Below are 16972 nucleotides of genomic sequence, written 5' to 3'. Positions count from 1 at the left end.
GTGGCCCGGGTCCAGCCCGCTCCGCAGTTTCTGTGCGATGCCCCCGGGCATGCTTAACCGCGGTTTGTTCAGATAGAGGGACTGGAGGCTCGGGACGCATACTCACCCGAGAGCGCGTCTTCCCTCTGGGTAGTTGCGGTTCTTGAGGTGAGTCTACAGAATTGCCGGGTTAGAGCGTCACCTTATGTTTCCGTTTTGAAGGCACACGTGTCATCAGCAGGACGCTAGGGTTGCTATCCGTTTGAGACTCACCAGTGGTCAAACTTAGTTACAAGATTTCCAGGAGTTCAGTCTCTGAGACATCGGTCTTTACCACCGCGTTGTGCTTCGGATTTTTTACTAAAATTTCTTTCTTGTTGCTCTGGGGCTTGTTTCCCTGTTGCTGTCTGTCTTCTAGACTCGAACGTGAATGTGCAGGGGGCTGTTTTCTGCTTTCTCTTTCTTCCTTAACGGAGTCGCCTCTTCCCCTGTTGCTGCTGTGGGCAGGGAACCGCGGGCTCCGGTCCTGCGTACCGGCTGCCTGTTGGCCTTCATTCTGTCTTTAATCCAAGTGTGATTTGGAATTTAACTGTATAACTTCCGAATTTCCAAAGGGGGGATTGAAGAGACTCCTCCATTTCTACTAGATTCCCTGCAGTGTGGGGTGGTGTGTGGGCGTCACAGGCGTGGCTGTGGCTTCGCACGTTCGTTTTCCCTTTGCTGAGAGTATGCCAGGTGCTGGGATACACCCCATGAAATCAGTAAGCAGAAGTGGAAAGGAAGGATTTCTGCAGTCTCGTGTGTAGGGCGTGATTGGCGCTGCACGTGCGTTACGTGCATGAAAGCGGGGGCAGCGCGTGTTTTCGGGGGCCCTACTCTGCTCTCGGGAGCGCTGCCCTCGGCGGCCCCTCAAGTCCCACATCTGCCCGGGTTTTCTGGGCGTGAGTGTGTGGGCGTGCCTACTGCTGTCATCCTTTACGGTAAACTTGGATCTCAGCGGGGCTGCTGGATGCGGTAGTGAACACTTGAAGACTGTCGTCGGCGTTCCGGGCCCTGTTTCTGCCTCGTGCAAGGGAAGGGTACTTACCTGGGAGAGCTCGTTCTGGTGTTTGACAGACAGAATTTCCATAGGTCCTTGCGTGCAGTCTACAGCCGATACTGTAAGTGTCACCGTGATTATCACCACCAGTGACCAGACAGTATGTGACCTCTGGGTTCTGGGCCCAGTATTAGCCACAAAGGGCCATAAACGTAACTCCACGCGCCTTTTCCTGCAAGCAGGACTCCCCCCACCAGTCAGCTGTGAAGTACTCAACTGTGGCGATGGCCGAGCCTCAAACTTACAGCAGAATTTTCCCGGCTCAGGTTTACCGTCAAGTTAACGATGACTGTTTGCAAGCCTGGCCCTTGGCATCTCTAACCTGCCCCCCAGACGGGTGGAGATTACAGACAACGTTTCCATCCACACAGTGACAGATACACCGCCTGTCACTGGGTTCATCTGGTGCATGGCCACACAGGCAGAGTGGGAACGGCCTGGCAGGCTGCAGGACGTCACCCAAATCCGTTACATGATGATGCTGCTCGGAGCCTCATCCTCGGGGAATTCCTGACCTCAGAACCCGTGAGTTCCTAGAGGAAGTGATATACTCTGCAGGCAAAATCTGATTCATGCATTTGAGCTACAGGCCGAACCCCAGACCTACCTGGGCGTAGTGTGTAATTTGCTGTGTATAAAATTCTGCATTAATTTGTCGAAACAGCTGTCAAAACCCAAACTAAATTTGGGATCTGTCTTCCAAACGTGTGAACACGTGTGGGTGTATGTCTGCCCGGCACCTGCAGACTCACCCACCGGCTCCCTTTCCCTCTGGACACCTGCCGCATGGTCGGTTCTCCTCATTTGTGTTTTGATGTAACTCGTGAAACCGTCTGGCCGAGGTGACAGCTTGCGGGTCTTAACCAGAGTGGACGTCCTTACAGAGCGGTCTCCCGCAGGCTTCAAACTGTAGCCACCAGACAACAGATATGGGCTGCTCGGAGCCCAAGCGGCATGAAGGTTGTTTGCAATACTGGCCCTTGAACCAAAACAAAATGGAGCCCCTGATGGGTGCACGCTGCCCCTGAGGCCCCAGGACGCTCGTGTGTCTGAGGAGTAGATGTTGCTGGTGTGGGTTTCCTGCGTGAAATACGTGGAACATCACGTGGGTACGAATGACGCCAGAAGAGTTTGGGGAGCACATTGAGTCCATACCCATGATGGAAAAGCACGGCATCGACCAAACCATGTGCTCGCAGGTCTGCGGCACCTGCCGTCACGGAGCTCCAGCCCGAGGCCCACGCACCATGGGCTGAGCTTCCTCACGCTTCTGGCTGCAGGACGGGGCATCAGGCACCGTAGGAGCCATGCTAGGTCCTGGGCCACGTGGGGACCCTCTGGGTCTGCATGCCCCCCCACAGCCGTGCTGCCCGGATGCACACGCCTCGCGGATGAGGGGGTGGAAAGGATGCGCTACTGCAGAGGTCAAAGGTCCGTCGCAGTTTCCCCCAGCATGTGACCCTCTGCGATGCTGCTTCTGGAGCAGGCACCACGCACAGTCCCAGTGCTCCCATGTCCGTGGCCAGGAGGACACCCACGGGAGCCTCCCAGCATCCACCGTGGACTTGCATCCACATCCCGCCAGCCTGGAAGTTGGACCTGCCTCTCTCTTTAGAACCCGGGGTGCCTGCAGCCTCTAAGAGGGGCTTCCAAACATTGCAGCACCAACCGCTGTGTCCTTGTAACCTCTCCCCCGGAAACGCTCCCGTCCGCTCACTCTGGCCAGCTTAGGGCCATTTCCTTCACGCGGCCAAAACCCAAAGCGAATAAACCAGTGATGTGGAGCTAAACGTCAATCCCGCGGCGGGCAGATTCTTCTGACACGGAGGTGACGCCGGAGGCCTCATGGGGAGGCCGTGTGAAGGTCCCCCGACGGCACCAGCCACGCTCGCCTGGGCTCCCGTAGGGCAGGCTGGGGCTCTGGCTGTGAAGGTCAAGTGCACAAAGGCGAGTGTCCTGCTCTCGCGACAGCTGCAAGCTACTGAGGTAAAAGTCAATCAGCACAAAAATCATGGCCTAAGCAGTTAAATGAACATTTCATTACTTTTAATGGAGTGAAATGGCACCTCCCCCCAAGCAGCGGAATTTCAGTGAAGACGAACCAACCGTGACAACCTGACCCTTTGGGAAAGTGCACGTCGGTCCCCCCGCTGACCTACTGCCGCTAATTAAGTGTTCCGCTGTCCCAGGTCGTTCTACAAACAGAGCCGCTTGCGTGTGCTGGAGATCAGTGAAAGATTGATGATGGAATTGTGCCCCAGCCACTGTCCCTGCAGACGCACCCAAGCCCCCACCCTGCCTCCTGCTAGCGCGTCCCTCCGGGGGGCTCCTGGCCGGGGCAGCAGCGGTGTGAGAGACACGGCGGGAAGTCCTTTCCCCGTGTCCGGAGCTGTGTGGCACCATTAGGAGAAGCGCAGTCCGTTCAGTGTGTCACGGAGGCCACAACTGCGTCTCGCCTTCAAATGTGCTGACCCTTCCTGCCCAGAGTAGCAGTCGTCTCCGCAGCACGCGGTTCCTTTCACTCTTAGGCAGAGCTTCTCAGTCACATTTATGGAAGTATGATCACTGTGGTGTCCTTGATCGTGATAATAATGTGTCAAAACAAAGCAACAGATTTTTAAATATTTATATTTCCGAATGCTCCAAAAACTTTACAAAATCGTTCAGCTTGTCGTGATTCTCTTAGACTTCACTACTTTGATGTTCCAACTGTCTACACACCGGATGCCTAAGACACTTGTTAAAGAAGTCTAGATCCCAGTCTTTTCCAACTCTAACCCTTTGGCCTCGTGGCCCCCTGAGCCCGGACACGTGTCGACCACACGCCTCCAAACTGGCCTCACACACTTCTTTGCAAAGACCTGCAACGACGGCACAAACGCCCCCACTGCTGGGTGTTCCTGCGTGGATTTGGTTGACAAATGCCAAGGGAACGTGAACACCATAACGATTTTATACTCAAGTTATCCATTTAAAAAAAAAGCACAAATTTTTCTCTAACAGAAAATTCCCATTTCTTTTTGCTCTTTGAACTGATATTTCCAGTCTAATTCATCTATCATTTTTTTCCAAATGTAGGATATGTTACGGTTACAATTCTCACGTTTGTTTCCACAGAGACCACCCCAGGTGGGGAGCCGCCAACACAGCCCTGGCGAGATGGCTGCCGCCCGCCTACGAAGACGGCGTCAGTGAGCCCAGAGGGTGGAACCCCCACTTCCTGTACAACGGCTTCCCACTGCCCCCGGTAGGTGCCTCCACACACTGTGCAAAGGGCACTGGAACCCGGTCCCCGTCATGCTGCCAGACCGCCCGCCGTCTTGGAAGATGCCAGCCTGCTGCTGAGACCGGGCTCCGGACGGCGGGCCCCAGGCGGCGTGCTCACAGAGCCCCGTCCTCTCCAACCTCACAGCACCTGTGCTCGGCGGCTTTGCACCCTCCCTGCTCCCCAGCTTGGGAGCTGAGGCGTGGAGAGATAAAGTCACCAGTCAGTGACTGGGACGGTGCAGATTCAGATTAAGGCTCGTCTAACTCTCTGCTCTTCTCGATCATTTCGGTATTTCGGTAAAGATTTATTTATTTGGTGCGGGGCGAAGAGCAGAGGGAGAGACAGAATCCCAAGATTCCCCGCAAGTCCCGGAGCCAGGTGTCGGTCTTGATATCACAACCCTGAGATCATGACCTGAGCCGAAACCAAGAGTCAATTGCTTAATCGACTGAGCCAGCCAGGTGCCCCTCGTTTTGGCATTTTGAAATAAATTCCTTCATCCGTAGGCAGAGGGCGATGTGTATTCAAAGGTACTTAACGGTTAGGTGATTCACTCACTCATGCAAAATGATGATTGCTGCTTTACTCCCAGAAGCAAATTATTTGCTAAGCAAATTCATATCCAATCCAATGATCAGTTAGGTTAAAAAGTGGATATTTTGCCCTCAATTTGACTACTTGCTTCCATGTAATAAACTAGTCTGCCTGGTTTTATACTGTGTGTGACCATGGACTTCTCCAGAAATAGGACAGTAACGCTCTGTTCAGCGTGAGCGGCCAGGCTCTGACCACATCAGCTTGGGCACCAGTACGCCATTCCCAGGTTCCCCTACAGAAGCGATCAACTTCCCTGGGCCCTTCTTGCGGATGGCCACTGAGCAACGCACGTGCTCCTGTTCACAGCTGGGAGCCGCGCCGGGGCTGGTGGCTGGCCTGTGGGAGGGCATGGCCCCCTGCCTGTGGTCGTCCCCTGTACCTTTCTGCAGGTCACTCTCAGTCTACAGTCGACTGTCCCTAAAGGAGGAAGTAATACCTTTCCCATTCTGCAAGATGCCAGGCCTGTTCAAGCCCCAGGGCTCCCTGAACTCTCAGTGTTAAGGGACTAGGATTCTGTAAACCCATATTTGCCAGAATTTCATGGCTGCTGGGAGCTCAGAAATCTCTAACAGGGGCTGGTAGGTTGCTGCTCCTGCTGAAACCACTCCAAGTCACCGTCCTCTGGTTCTGGAGGTGAGAAGAGTGACGTGGGTCTCGGGGCTGCGACCAGGTGTGGGCGGGCTACGGAGGACCCTCTTCCCGGCCCCCAATGCCACATCCCCTCTGACCACAGGCGGGACAGGCTCTCAGATTTGAAGAACCAGGCGATTGTGATGGATCCACCTGGAGCCCCAGAAGAGCCCTTGTCTCAAGGTCCTCAGAGTAATCACATCTGCACACATGTCCAGGCCTGGGAACAGCCCTCAAGGCCCCCGGCCCTGCCCTCTGAGTCATGGCCATTATCACACCAATGGCTCCCCATCCCGTGAGCGAGCGTCCCGATGTGGGGGCTCTCCCATTGTCCTCTTTCTCTGCAGGTATCCATCCCACAGGACATGCTGGTCTCTCTCACCAGGTCCGGGAGGTGACAAGACAAGTCATCCAGGTCCCCAACGAGGCCGTCACAGAGGATGACCAATATTCTGACCTCCTGATGGTGTGGGGGCAGTATATCGATCACGACATTGCGTTCACACCTCAGACTACTAGCAAAGCTGCATTTGGGGGAGGAGCTGACTGCCAGCTGACCTGTGAAAACCAAAACCCATGTTTTCCCATACAGGTAGAATCTTAAACTTTTTATTATTTATTATGAAACTACCAGATGTCACTTAAAAAATCAAACAGAGAAGTATAAATAAAAGTCAAAACCCCCATTTGTCCTGTTTGGGGAGCAGGGAGGTAACAACAGGAATATCCTGCACATCTGTCCAGAAATTGTCCTCACATGCATGTGCACAGTGTGCATGTGTGCATAACCTTGCATGTGTGCACATAGCGTGTGCGTGTGTGCACGGCATGCGTGCATGTGCACGCGGTGTGCGTGTGTGCGCATAGCGTGTGCGTGTGTGTCCATAGCGTGTGTGTGCATAGTGTGTGTGTCCATAGCGTGTGCGTGTGTGCATAGCGTTTGCGTGTGTGCATAGCGTGTGTGTGTGCATAGCGTGTTCATGTGTGTGCATAGCACATGAATGTGTGCATAGCACATGAATATGTGCATAGCGTGTGCGTGTGTGTGCATAGCGCATGAATGTGTGTGCATAGCATGTGCGTGTGTGTGCACAGTATGTACGCAGCATGTGCATGCGTGTGCATCATGTACAGCTGGCATGTCCTGCTACGTGCGTTGCTCTGAACCCAGTGCAGGTCACTTAGCAATAATTAGTATACTTCTCCCCATACCATTAAGTGGACAGAAATTTGATTGTTTGAAGACTTCTTAGAGTCTTAAAATATGCATTATAACCTATTAACCAGTTTGCCTGTTCATGAGCACTTAAGTTTTCAACTTTGCTGTTTTCATGCCGTCACAAATAATGCAGCGAGGCACGTCTCCGGACGTTAGCCGTGGTGCCCGTGTGTGTACCTAACGGGCAGGCTGCCAGGGGTAGCACTGCAAAGCTAGGGGGCACGTGATGACCGGCACAGGTATTGCAGAATTGGTCCCCATAAATATTGTTCTCAGGTCCCCTCTTACCAGCAAAGGAAGAGACAGGACAAGTAGGGGTTTAATCACTTCACTGTAGAAAACATCTTGGAGGCTGGCAGGCGGCACTTCCTACCCAAGAGCAGTCTGGGCCACGTCCTCACTGGCATCCGCCCCTGCACCCTCGCCAAGCAGCTGCTCTGTTCCAGGCTGTTCCAGTCTGTGCTGTGTGCCTGGAAGGGGGGCCCACACTGGAAAGGGGTCCACCCTGGAAGGGCTTTCTGGTGGGCAGGCCAGATAAGAGAACCAGCAGTTAGGACCCTTTCGTCACATGCCGAGAAGTCCCCAACAGGCCAGGCATCTAAACAAAATACACTGAAGGGAAAAATCGGGAGAAGGGGTAAGACAGCAGAGCATATGGGCTGCATCGATCACAGCTACCAAAACCCCAGCCTCCTCTCACCTCGCTGACCCCGGCAGGAGCCGGTGGCAAGCTGGAACCGAGCGTAGGGACAGGAGTGGATGGGGCACAGAGTGCCGCCTGGGGGCCCAGGGCCATGGCCAGCCTAGAGCTTCCAGTGTCTCTGCTGAGGCTGGGTGACTCCATCTCCCCTTTCTCGACAGCTGCCCGCCAATGCCTCAGGGACCGCGGGGGGCGCATGTTTGCCGTTTTACCGCTCCTCTGCCGCCTGTGGCACCGGGATCCAAGGCGCCTTCTTTGGCAACGTGACCTCGGCCAACCCGCGACAACAGATGAACGGGCTGACCTCTTTCCTGGACGCGTCCACGGTGTACGGCAGCTCCCCGGCCTTGGAGAAGCAACTGCGCAACTGGACCAGTGCCGAGGGGCTGCTCCGGGTCAACACGCGCCACTGGGACGCCGGCCGCGCCTACCTGCCCTTCACACGGCCTCCTGCACCCACAGCCTGCGTGCCTGAGCCCGGCACCCACGGGACGGCCGGGGCACCCTGCTTCCTGGCAGGGGATGGCCGAGCCAGCGAGGTCCCCGCTCTGACGGCCGTGCACACGCTGTGGCTGCGTGAGCACAACCGCCTGGCCTCCGCGCTCAAGGCTCTCAACGCTCACTGGAGCGCCGACACGGCCTACCAGGAGGCGCGCAAGGTGGTGGGCGCCCTGCACCAGGTGCGCAAGGTCCTGGGGTGCCCCACGTGCTCGTGTGGGCGTGTGAGCTGGGTGGGTGAGGGGGTCAGAGTAGAAAATGGGATCCTGACACGCGAACCGAGGGTCCGAGGCTCCCATTGCACACACGGCGCAGTCTGGACGAGCTCGCCTGCGAATCAGGACCTCACTTCCCAGAGGCGGAGTGAGTGATGTAAGGGAAGTGGGAGCCATGTATGATCTGCGAGGGGGATTTAGGCAGACCTGGAGGACAGCATATAAAGTGACCTGGAAACCTGTCACTGTTGTAAGGAAAATTCAAATAGCTTGTTGGACATGATCTGACCTTGAACAAAGTGGTGTTGGACTCAGGCTCAGGGAAGGGTTCCTGGGTTCCCACTGGGGGTGTCTTACCCCCTCCTCTGCCGTGGGCAGTCCTCCTGGTTGTGTCCCCCTGACGGGAACGTGCTTGGTTGTGCTGTGTCTGTTCCCCTTCCGCAAGCGTGAGCTCCATGGACACGCGCTGTCCACGGTCACACTGTTCTCCTGGCCGCTGGACCAGGCTGCACACAAAGTGGGCTCTTGGGAGTGTGTGCGGAGCTTATGCGGGAAGCCGACAAGTCACCCCATGTCCACATTTCTTGGCTTCACCGTTCACTTTCAGATTCCCTGGTGTGTTTTTTTCAGTCAACAGCTTCTCTTCGGTGTTTTTAGAAAATACGTCGGAAACCCTAAGATAACAAGACGTTGCATTTAGCGTTGATAAAACCCTTGCTGAGGTGTGGGCTGTGTCCGAGAGGTCCCTGGTGGACTGCAGACAGTCCCTCTTTCCTGCTTCCATGGTCTGGCTCTCTCCCCTTCTGAAAAGCATTCTGTCATTAAAAGGAATGTCTGCAAATTAGAGGAAGAGAGCAGGCCCAGCCACGGCCACCGCCCCAGCTCTGAGCAGCTAGGCCCAAGGACACACGGCCCAGCCTTGGCGCTGGTCCCCCCACACACCGGAAACAGAGGTGCGCCTTCTGCCTCCTGCACCTGCGAAGCCTGCACCAGCCCCACACCAGCCCCACACCTGCCCCACACCAGCCCCACACCTGCCCCACACCTGCCCCTCTCTGTCCACCAGAGCCCCACGCCACTCCCCTTGGAGGCCTTTACCCCCACTTCTTCTGCAGGGTGTTCCCCGGGGTCCCTTCTGCCCTGGAACAGTCAGCCCTATGAGGGCGTGCCCCCAGTGTCTCCCCCCCACCACTGGCGCCTCTGGGGGTCTGCTCAGAGGAAGTGCTCAGGACAATGCACCCTGTGTCCCCTAGGACCACAGGTCAAACTTCAGAGAAGGGGGAGAGGAAAGCAGACGTCTTTAGAATCTTTTCCACTGGAACTTAAAGTCGCCTTGTGTCCATGGCAAGGAAGAGGAAGGCCATTTCCCTTGTGATGTGGGGAGAACAAGCAGAAGTGGAGCCTGGCCCACACTGGGCCGCGAGGGCCACACCGACCTCCTGCCCAGAGAAGCCCACGGATACGCCTCTGAAACCAGCCTGGCCTGAGGGCCAGGAGCTTCGAGACGAAGTCATGACCACTCTGCATGCTGATCAGTGACCCGCATGCTTCTCACTCGTCCCTGAACCGGCTCGGGGATGACCTGTCAGGCAAGGAGTGCTGGACCAGCCTCCATTCAGCGTCTTCCAGGCCCTGGAGGTGAAAACATGCTCAGCGGTGCCGTGGGGCTCGGTCCATCCACCCCTCCAACGGGTCGGAGGCTGCACACCCGAGGCTGCCGCTCCCTGCTGCTCTCCTGCAGAGTACGGATCATGCGTTCCGAAAACACATCTTATTTGAAAGAGACCGATTATAAGGAGGCAGATGGTAGCTGTTGTTTGTTCTAACAGTCGGAGAACGTGAATAGCTTATCTGCTACAACCGATAGACCTTTATGTTCTGGGACAGAATCACTCCTATTGGCTTATAACTCTTTGGATGCCATTTATTGACCAAAATCTTTTTAAATACTGAAAGAATCTGACACTGATTTTTACAACAAAGAGAATCACTGTTAAACCTACAAGCAGAACCCTCATACCCCGTCCTCTGGGGAGCCCGCACCAAGCAGGAACCACAGGCCTAAGGTGGCCTTGTTACTGCTGACGGGTCTCCTCCGCTGCTAGGGGCACTGGAATCAGAGACCGTGGCTGACGCTCCGCAGTGAGGAAGGCGCTCCCACGCGGCGAATCCGCAGGTGTAGACCTGTGCCGCCCACGGCCGAGCCCGACTGAGCAGACCTGAGCGTCTTCCCCGGCTGCCACCAGCCCTCCTGCTGTCCCACGAAGGCACCTGCAGCCGGCTCGCAGAGCTCCTGAGTACCTTTCTGAGAAACCACCTTGAGGCCTGAGTGCAGGTGGGGCGAGCCCACAGAGACCCCATCCAGTCAGCGCACCGCGTGGTCCCATGATCACAAAAGCCGCCTGCCAAGGCTCACGCGCCAGGTCTCTCCTGTCTGTTTAGACATCGCGGTGCGTCTTCCAAAATCGGATGAGGCCTCATTTACAAAACCCACGCATGGTTTTCGCTCCTGTGGAGACCCTGCCAGCCCCTTTCCCTCCTGTTTCTGTTGTGAAGATCTAACAAGCTGACAGAGTTCAGGGGAAAAGAAGGAATAGCACAGGGGTCCCAGCATGACTTAATCTGCCAGAGACGTTCAGATCACCAGTAGCCTTCAACTGGTGTGTCGTTTCCTTTCAGCTTGTGGGGAGGGGTCCTCCGACACACACTGACCCGCTCTGGGTAATAAGTACGTCTGCCACATGGAGACCACACGACAGACCCAACAGAGCAAAGCACGTGTATTTTCTACTCTCACAAAAGCTCTGTGATAAAGGCTTTTCCAGATAAGGAAGCCAGATCGGAGAGGCCACCCAGCGCCCCAGCCACCAGAGTTGCACAGCTGAGAAGTAGGAGGTGGGATTCGAACTCACGGGCCTGAATCCTGAGCCTCTACTGATCAGGTTCCTTGAAGCGCCTGGACCTCTGACTTCTCTTCTGAGCTCAGACGTTGATGGAGTGCCCACGGTGAAGGGGGCGAAGAGGTTGGGCCAGGGGTGCAATGTGGCATCCAGTCTCTGTGTGGTGCACCCCCAAGCTTATGTGGCCTGGCCTGCCCTGGGGGGTGTTTGGGGGTGTCGCTGACATGCCCCCCGGCCCCATAAGTGTCAACGCCGTGAGGATGCTCTTTGGATCCAATCACCTGTTCACCTGTCCCCTTACCTGGATGGCCTGTCCGTCCTAGGACAACTCTGGCCCCCGGGGATATGCAGGAGGAAGTCCTTCCCTGTCACTGCCTGTGGCCCAGGTCTGGCACCGAGGGCCCTGCCGCCAGACGCCCCTGCTCAGAAGCTCTCCTGTTTTCCTCTCTCCGTAGATCATCACCATGCGAGACTATGTCCCCAAAGTCCTGGGCCCTGAGGCCTTCCAGCAACACGTGGGCCCCTATGGGGGCTACGACCCTGGCGTGGACCCCACCGTGTCCAACGTGTTTTCCACGGCTGCCTTCCGCTTTGGCCACGCCACAGTGCACCCACTGGTGAGGCGGCTGGACGCCCGCTTCCAGGAGCACCCTGCCCTCCCCCCGTTGCGGCTGCAGGACGCCTTCTTCAGCCCCTGGAGGCTCCTCAAGGAAGGTGCGCCTCCCCTCCCGCCAGGGCTCAGCCTCTCCCGCCGGCTCCCTGGAAGAGCCCACCACCCCGCGGCGAGGGCGTGCTTTCACCTCCCAGCACACGGGGCTGAATACTGTCAGTGTTTAAGGGGGAAATAAATGCCTTCAAAGCCTTTTAAAGGCTGAACTGCTCATCCAGACACCCCCCTCGGGTTTCTGACCTTCTTCGGACCTCACAGGGTAGCCACCCGGGTGCGAGCGCCTCTGCCCTATTATTTCAGAAATGCCGAAGTAGAGACCGGCGCACACCTGTTCGGCGTAAATAAGTCCACCTTCCCATCAAACGTGCAGCCTGCTCCCACCTCGTCCCCACCACAGAGCCCTGGGGCGTGAGCGTCCGCACAACAGGTGCTGGGAAGGGTTGTTTCTACCCCTTGTCCTCCCAGCGTCCTCCTTCTAGAAGCTTCTGGCCCGTCACAAATGTGCCTGGTGCCCGGTGGACGCAGCGGGGGGAGGTGAGGGGAAGCAGTCACCACACACGATCTTTGCTCCCTAATGAATGTGCACAGAACATTAGGGAGAAAGGCTGGGGTCACCCGGGTCACCAGGACCCCGAACATCGATGGTACCCAGGCCAGCCCCCCACAGGCCAAAGCACATGTGCTTTCTGAGTTGTGCTGTTGGGGCCCCAGGAGGCCAGACAGGCGTGATAAAGCTCCCTCCGCCATGCGATCAGGGTGGGAGGGAGTTGAGAGGTGGGCTTTTCCATAACGGGTCCTGTGGGCTGGCTGGCACTCGGAGGTGAGGGTCACAAGTGCCCTGACCCACCCACCTCTGCTCAGCCACCCTGCACGGTAGACTCCAGCTTCCCACCCCTGCAGGCGTTCGGCTGCGGGAACTGACACGAAAACTTCAGCACCGCCGGGCTCCTTCTCTGGGTCCCCTGCGGACCTGAGGCCCGCCCTCTGCACCTGCTGGTCAGTCCTCAGGGACCCAGACAGATGTTAACCCGCCCACTCGGCTGAACCCAGGCAGTACTCGGAAATCCTCAGAATCACGTAAAGTGAATTCATGACCTTGAATTCGTGACCGTGAAGGGTTTTCTGTTGAGAACAAGCAGAGTTTACTGTGTGAGGTATTATTACTGTTTCTCCAGGACTCATGAGATGACCTCACCTCTTCCGTGACGTTTTCCAGGTGGTGTGGACCCCCTGGTGAGGGGCCTTCTCGCGAGACCAGCCAAACTGCAGGTGCAGGACCAGCTGATGAATGAGGAGCTGACAGAGAGGCTGTTCGTGCTGGGGAGCTCGGGCAGGCTGGACCTGGCATCGATTAACCTGCAGCGGGGCCGGGACCACGGCCTGCCAGGTCTGCCCACCCCCGCTCCTTCCTGGGCTTCCCTCCCGCCTGGGCTGTGGGGGCGGCCACCTGAGAGCCCGTTCCATCAGAAGCGAAGTGTCTCCAACCTCAAGCCAGCTTGCTCCTCTCTGGTTCTTCCGCCGGGAGCCCATTCAGTGTTGCTTCGAGGACAGAGCCTCAGGGGGTGCCCAGGGCCTCCCAGTGGGCAAGAGCCCGGGCGTTTAGAAAGAGCAGTCCCCAAAGAGGGAGAGGGAGGTGGTCTGGCCTGGTGCTTTTTGGGAAGTTAGAAGGGCCGCTGTTCTGTCTGTCTCTTCCTCTCACCGCGCCCTGGCCAGCACATCCCTCCAGCTGCCTCTAGGGCGTCACTCCCCAGCGGTCCAATCCCCTGGCCACTCTGTGGATGGGGACCCTCTTCTCGGGCCAACCCCCAGTTTCCGACTCCCACTTGCTGTGCCCACCCCAACCGCATCCCCCTCACTTGTCCCAACCCTCCCCACCCTGAGGCTGGCCTGATGCCCTGCCTTCCGTGGCCTTTCCTCTGGAGCACCCATAGTCCAGCTGTCTGGTCAATTTTGCTAGCCGTGCAAGGCCACCTGCCACTCAGTTCCCGTGTGCAGACCTGCCAGGTGCCCAGGGAGCCCCTCTAGGCCAGGGCCCACTCCGCACGTGTCCCTCTGCTGCGTGTGTCGGGGGCTCATGGACCCGCCATGGGGAGCCAGGCCTGCTTGTTCAGGGTCCCCCACATGTGCTGCTCTTACCTCCCCCTCAAAGCCCCAGGAGGTCTAGTTATGATCACTGTCAAAGACGGTGTCTTCCCACCTTGTTTACGAGCAGGCTCTTCAGTGAGATCCCGACTGGGGTGCGGGAACATTCGGTGTGTTCCGCTCCGCGGGGCACCAGGTAGTGGAGTGGTTTCTCTGTAGCTGGGCATTGCAGACGGGACTCGGCTGCTCCCGCAGCAGCTCCCGGTGCAGCCCCGCTCTGGTCAGGCAGGTGGGGCGGACGCGGGGATGGAGGGAGATAACACCGCACCCCCTCCTCCCTGCAGGCTACAACGCATGGAGGGAGTTCTGCGGCCTGCCCAGACTGGAGACGCGGGCCGACCTGCGCTCTGCCGTCACCAATGCGAGCATCGCGGGCCGCATAATGGACCTGTACGGGCACCCTGACAACATCGATGTCTGGCTGGGCGGCCTAGCCGAGACCTTCCTGCCCCAGGCGCGCACGGGTCCGCTGTTTGCGTGCCTCATTGGGAAACAGATGAAGGCCCTGAGGGACGGAGACCGGTGGGTATCGCAGCCAGGCACTTCCACACAGGCCCCAACACAGCTGCGTCGTGGGCGCTCCCGCAGCCCGGCTGGGCCGTCTCTGTGGGGCCGTGAACCTGGGTCATCACAACTGGAGCACATGCAGCGTGAGCGCACAGAACACTTGAACTGTGAGCTGCTGTTGCCGCGTCCGAATGACCCGCTCTCACGCTTGAGCGGGCATCACGTGGAGAGCACAGGTGTTCCTGACGCCCAGAAACCCACCTTTGGGTGTTCTCTCACACATCTGCCGAATTGGGCACGTGGGTGCTGACCGAGGCATGAGGCCGAGCCCCAGGGACGGGGTGGGTGCGCTGTCCATGTCGCTCGGCCTGGGACCCCACCCTGCGAAGGTCCCCGAGGGAGTCTGCCGAGCCAGCCCCTCATTCCAGGCCCAATGTGTCAGGGGTGAGGAGTTTGGGAGCCCGCGGGCGTGGTCGACAGCGCAGGACACCTGTCTGCCCAACAGGAGGCGTCCTCAGCCGCGGGTCCCCTGCAGCGCACTCGGCCCTCTCCTCCCGTGCAGGTTCTGGTGGGAGAGCAGTGGAGTGTTCACCGAGGCCCAACGGCGCGAGCTGGCGAGGCATTCCCTATCCCGGGTCATCTGTGACAACACGGGCCTCCCCAGCGTGCCCGCAGACGCCTTCCAAATCGGGAGATTCCCGCAGGACTTTGAGTCATGTGAGAACATTCCGGGTCTGAACCTGGACATGTGGAGGGAAGCCCTTCCTCAAGGTGACGTGAAGCCCATTTTAAATTATGTTGTAGCATGTGGGTTGTTTTCGAGAGTGTCATGTGCCACAAGGGGGGGTGGGCACCCCACGTCTGAGCTGCACGCAGGTCCCCCGAGTCGGGGTGGGCCGGGGGGTGGATGAGCGTGGGGCTGGGGGCACAGGGCATCCACTGGGCCTCCGTGGCGCTGTCCACAGAGGTGCACCCGGTGCCAAGAAGCTGTGTGCCCCCCTAGGCCGCGGCAGGCACGGCTCCGGCGGGGAGGCGGGAAGCTGGGGAGGCAAGGAGGTGGGCAGGTGAGGAGGTGAGTGGGGAGAAGGGAAGGGGGGAAGGGGGCGAAGGGTGAGGGAGGTGAGGAGGTGAGGCAGTGAGGGCCCTGAGGGGAGCCCCCAGAGAGGGCCTCAGGAAGGAGGAAGGCACGTGGCGCAGAGTCGTGGCCGCCAGCCCCGGGCTTGGTGACAGGAGCGGTGTGTCGGGTGGGGACAAAGCCTGGAGAAGTTGGTTCAGGGCAGCGACCTGAGGCAGTTGGGGTTCGTTCCTAATCACCACTGAGCCCCGTTGTGCGCGGCCTGGACGGAACCGTGGGACGTGGGGTCCGTGCGGGCGAGAGGGCTGGGAGACGGGGGGGGGGGGCAGGGGGGGGGGGGGCAGAATGGGGAGTGAAGTCCCAACGGCGTCTGTCTTCCCTCTCGGTGCAGGTGACGCATGCAGCCTCCCGGACGGCGTGGACAACGGGGGCGTCACGCTCTGTGGCGAGTCGGGGCAGCACGTGCTCGTGTTCTTCTGCCACCACGGGTTCCAGCTGCAAGGCCAGGAGCAGGTGGCCTGCTCCCCCAGGGGCGCGGATCTCCGGCCCCCCGTCTGCAGAGGTCAGTGGCTCCAGAGGCACAGGCTTTACTGACTTTACCCCCAAATCTGCCGTTTTCAAACAGGAAGTAAGAGCAAGTGCCATTCACGGAAAGGTGCCTCTGGGCGTCATTATCTTCCCAGGAATTGCTTTGGCGTGGAATACGGTGTCCGTCCTAGGCTGACACACGCCCCAGCTGGCCTCTTTCTAGACAGTCACGTCACCGCATGGCCGTCACGGTGACCGGCAGGGAAGGGGACGTGTGAGTGACTTTCATGAAGAGCTGCAACAGCCAATTCCTCAAATGAAACCAAAGAGAAACTCTTCCACTCGAAACAGCCTGGAATAGCTTGTCATCCAGCCACATCCTCATCCCCCGTGTGCTGGGCCCCGTGCGCCTGGTGTGGACTTGCAGCCAGAACGCGAGCGCAGGTGGGAGAGCCTCCAGGGTCTGCCCCGGGTGCCCCGAGCCACCTCCCGCTCGCCTGCCCCTCTCGCCTGCCCCGATACACTGCTTGGAACAGTGTCGGTGGCCGGTGCAGAGCTCAGGTGACTGGCCTGCGTCCCCAAGTCGCTCCTGCAGAGAAGAAGGCAGAAGGGACGTCCCAAGGGGACGTCTGTGCATTGGACCCCGAGGCTGGGGATTCCTGGTGAGAGCAGCCCTGACTGCTTCAGAAATGACCCACAATTTCAGTGCACGACCCTGTCAGTGGGCACCAGGTGGTGGCCAGGGAAGCGATGTTGGGAGATGGAAGCACGCGTGCCCGACTCCCCGGCCCACGGACCGTGGCCACAGAAGTCTGGGACAGGAGCCTGGTGTCAGGCGCCAAGCCGCATGCGGGCTGCTCGTTACGAGCTGCGTGTCACTCTGCACAGGGAAGAGGGATGAACTCACGCACGAGTGTCCACGTAGGACGATGAGAACTCTGGGGA

At 58.3% G+C, this 16972-nt stretch overlaps 1 protein-coding gene across 1 annotated transcript in view; it reads left to right on the top strand.

The window, feature by feature from the left end:
* Positions 1-16972, top strand: part of TPO (thyroid peroxidase) — a 77250-nt gene that overhangs the window by 45143 nt on the left and 15135 nt on the right. Inside the window, exons 8-15 of the mRNA XM_034659978.1 lie at positions 4196-4325; positions 5959-6165; positions 7654-8172; positions 11561-11819; positions 12992-13162; positions 14202-14439; positions 14930-15195; positions 15891-16061. Coding sequence (XP_034515869.1) covers positions 4196-4325; positions 5959-6165; positions 7654-8172; positions 11561-11819; positions 12992-13162; positions 14202-14439; positions 14930-15195; positions 15891-16061 — 1961 coding nt within the window. The remainder of the gene's footprint in view (positions 1-4195; positions 4326-5958; positions 6166-7653; positions 8173-11560; positions 11820-12991; positions 13163-14201; positions 14440-14929; positions 15196-15890; positions 16062-16972) is intronic.

This window comes from Ailuropoda melanoleuca, chromosome 4 (assembly GCF_002007445.2).
Source record: "Ailuropoda melanoleuca isolate Jingjing chromosome 4, ASM200744v2, whole genome shotgun sequence".
Classification (NCBI taxonomy): domain Eukaryota; kingdom Metazoa; phylum Chordata; class Mammalia; order Carnivora; family Ursidae; genus Ailuropoda; species Ailuropoda melanoleuca.
Note: the sequence above shows the minus strand (reverse complement) of the source record. Positions and strands in the feature narration are given on the sequence as shown.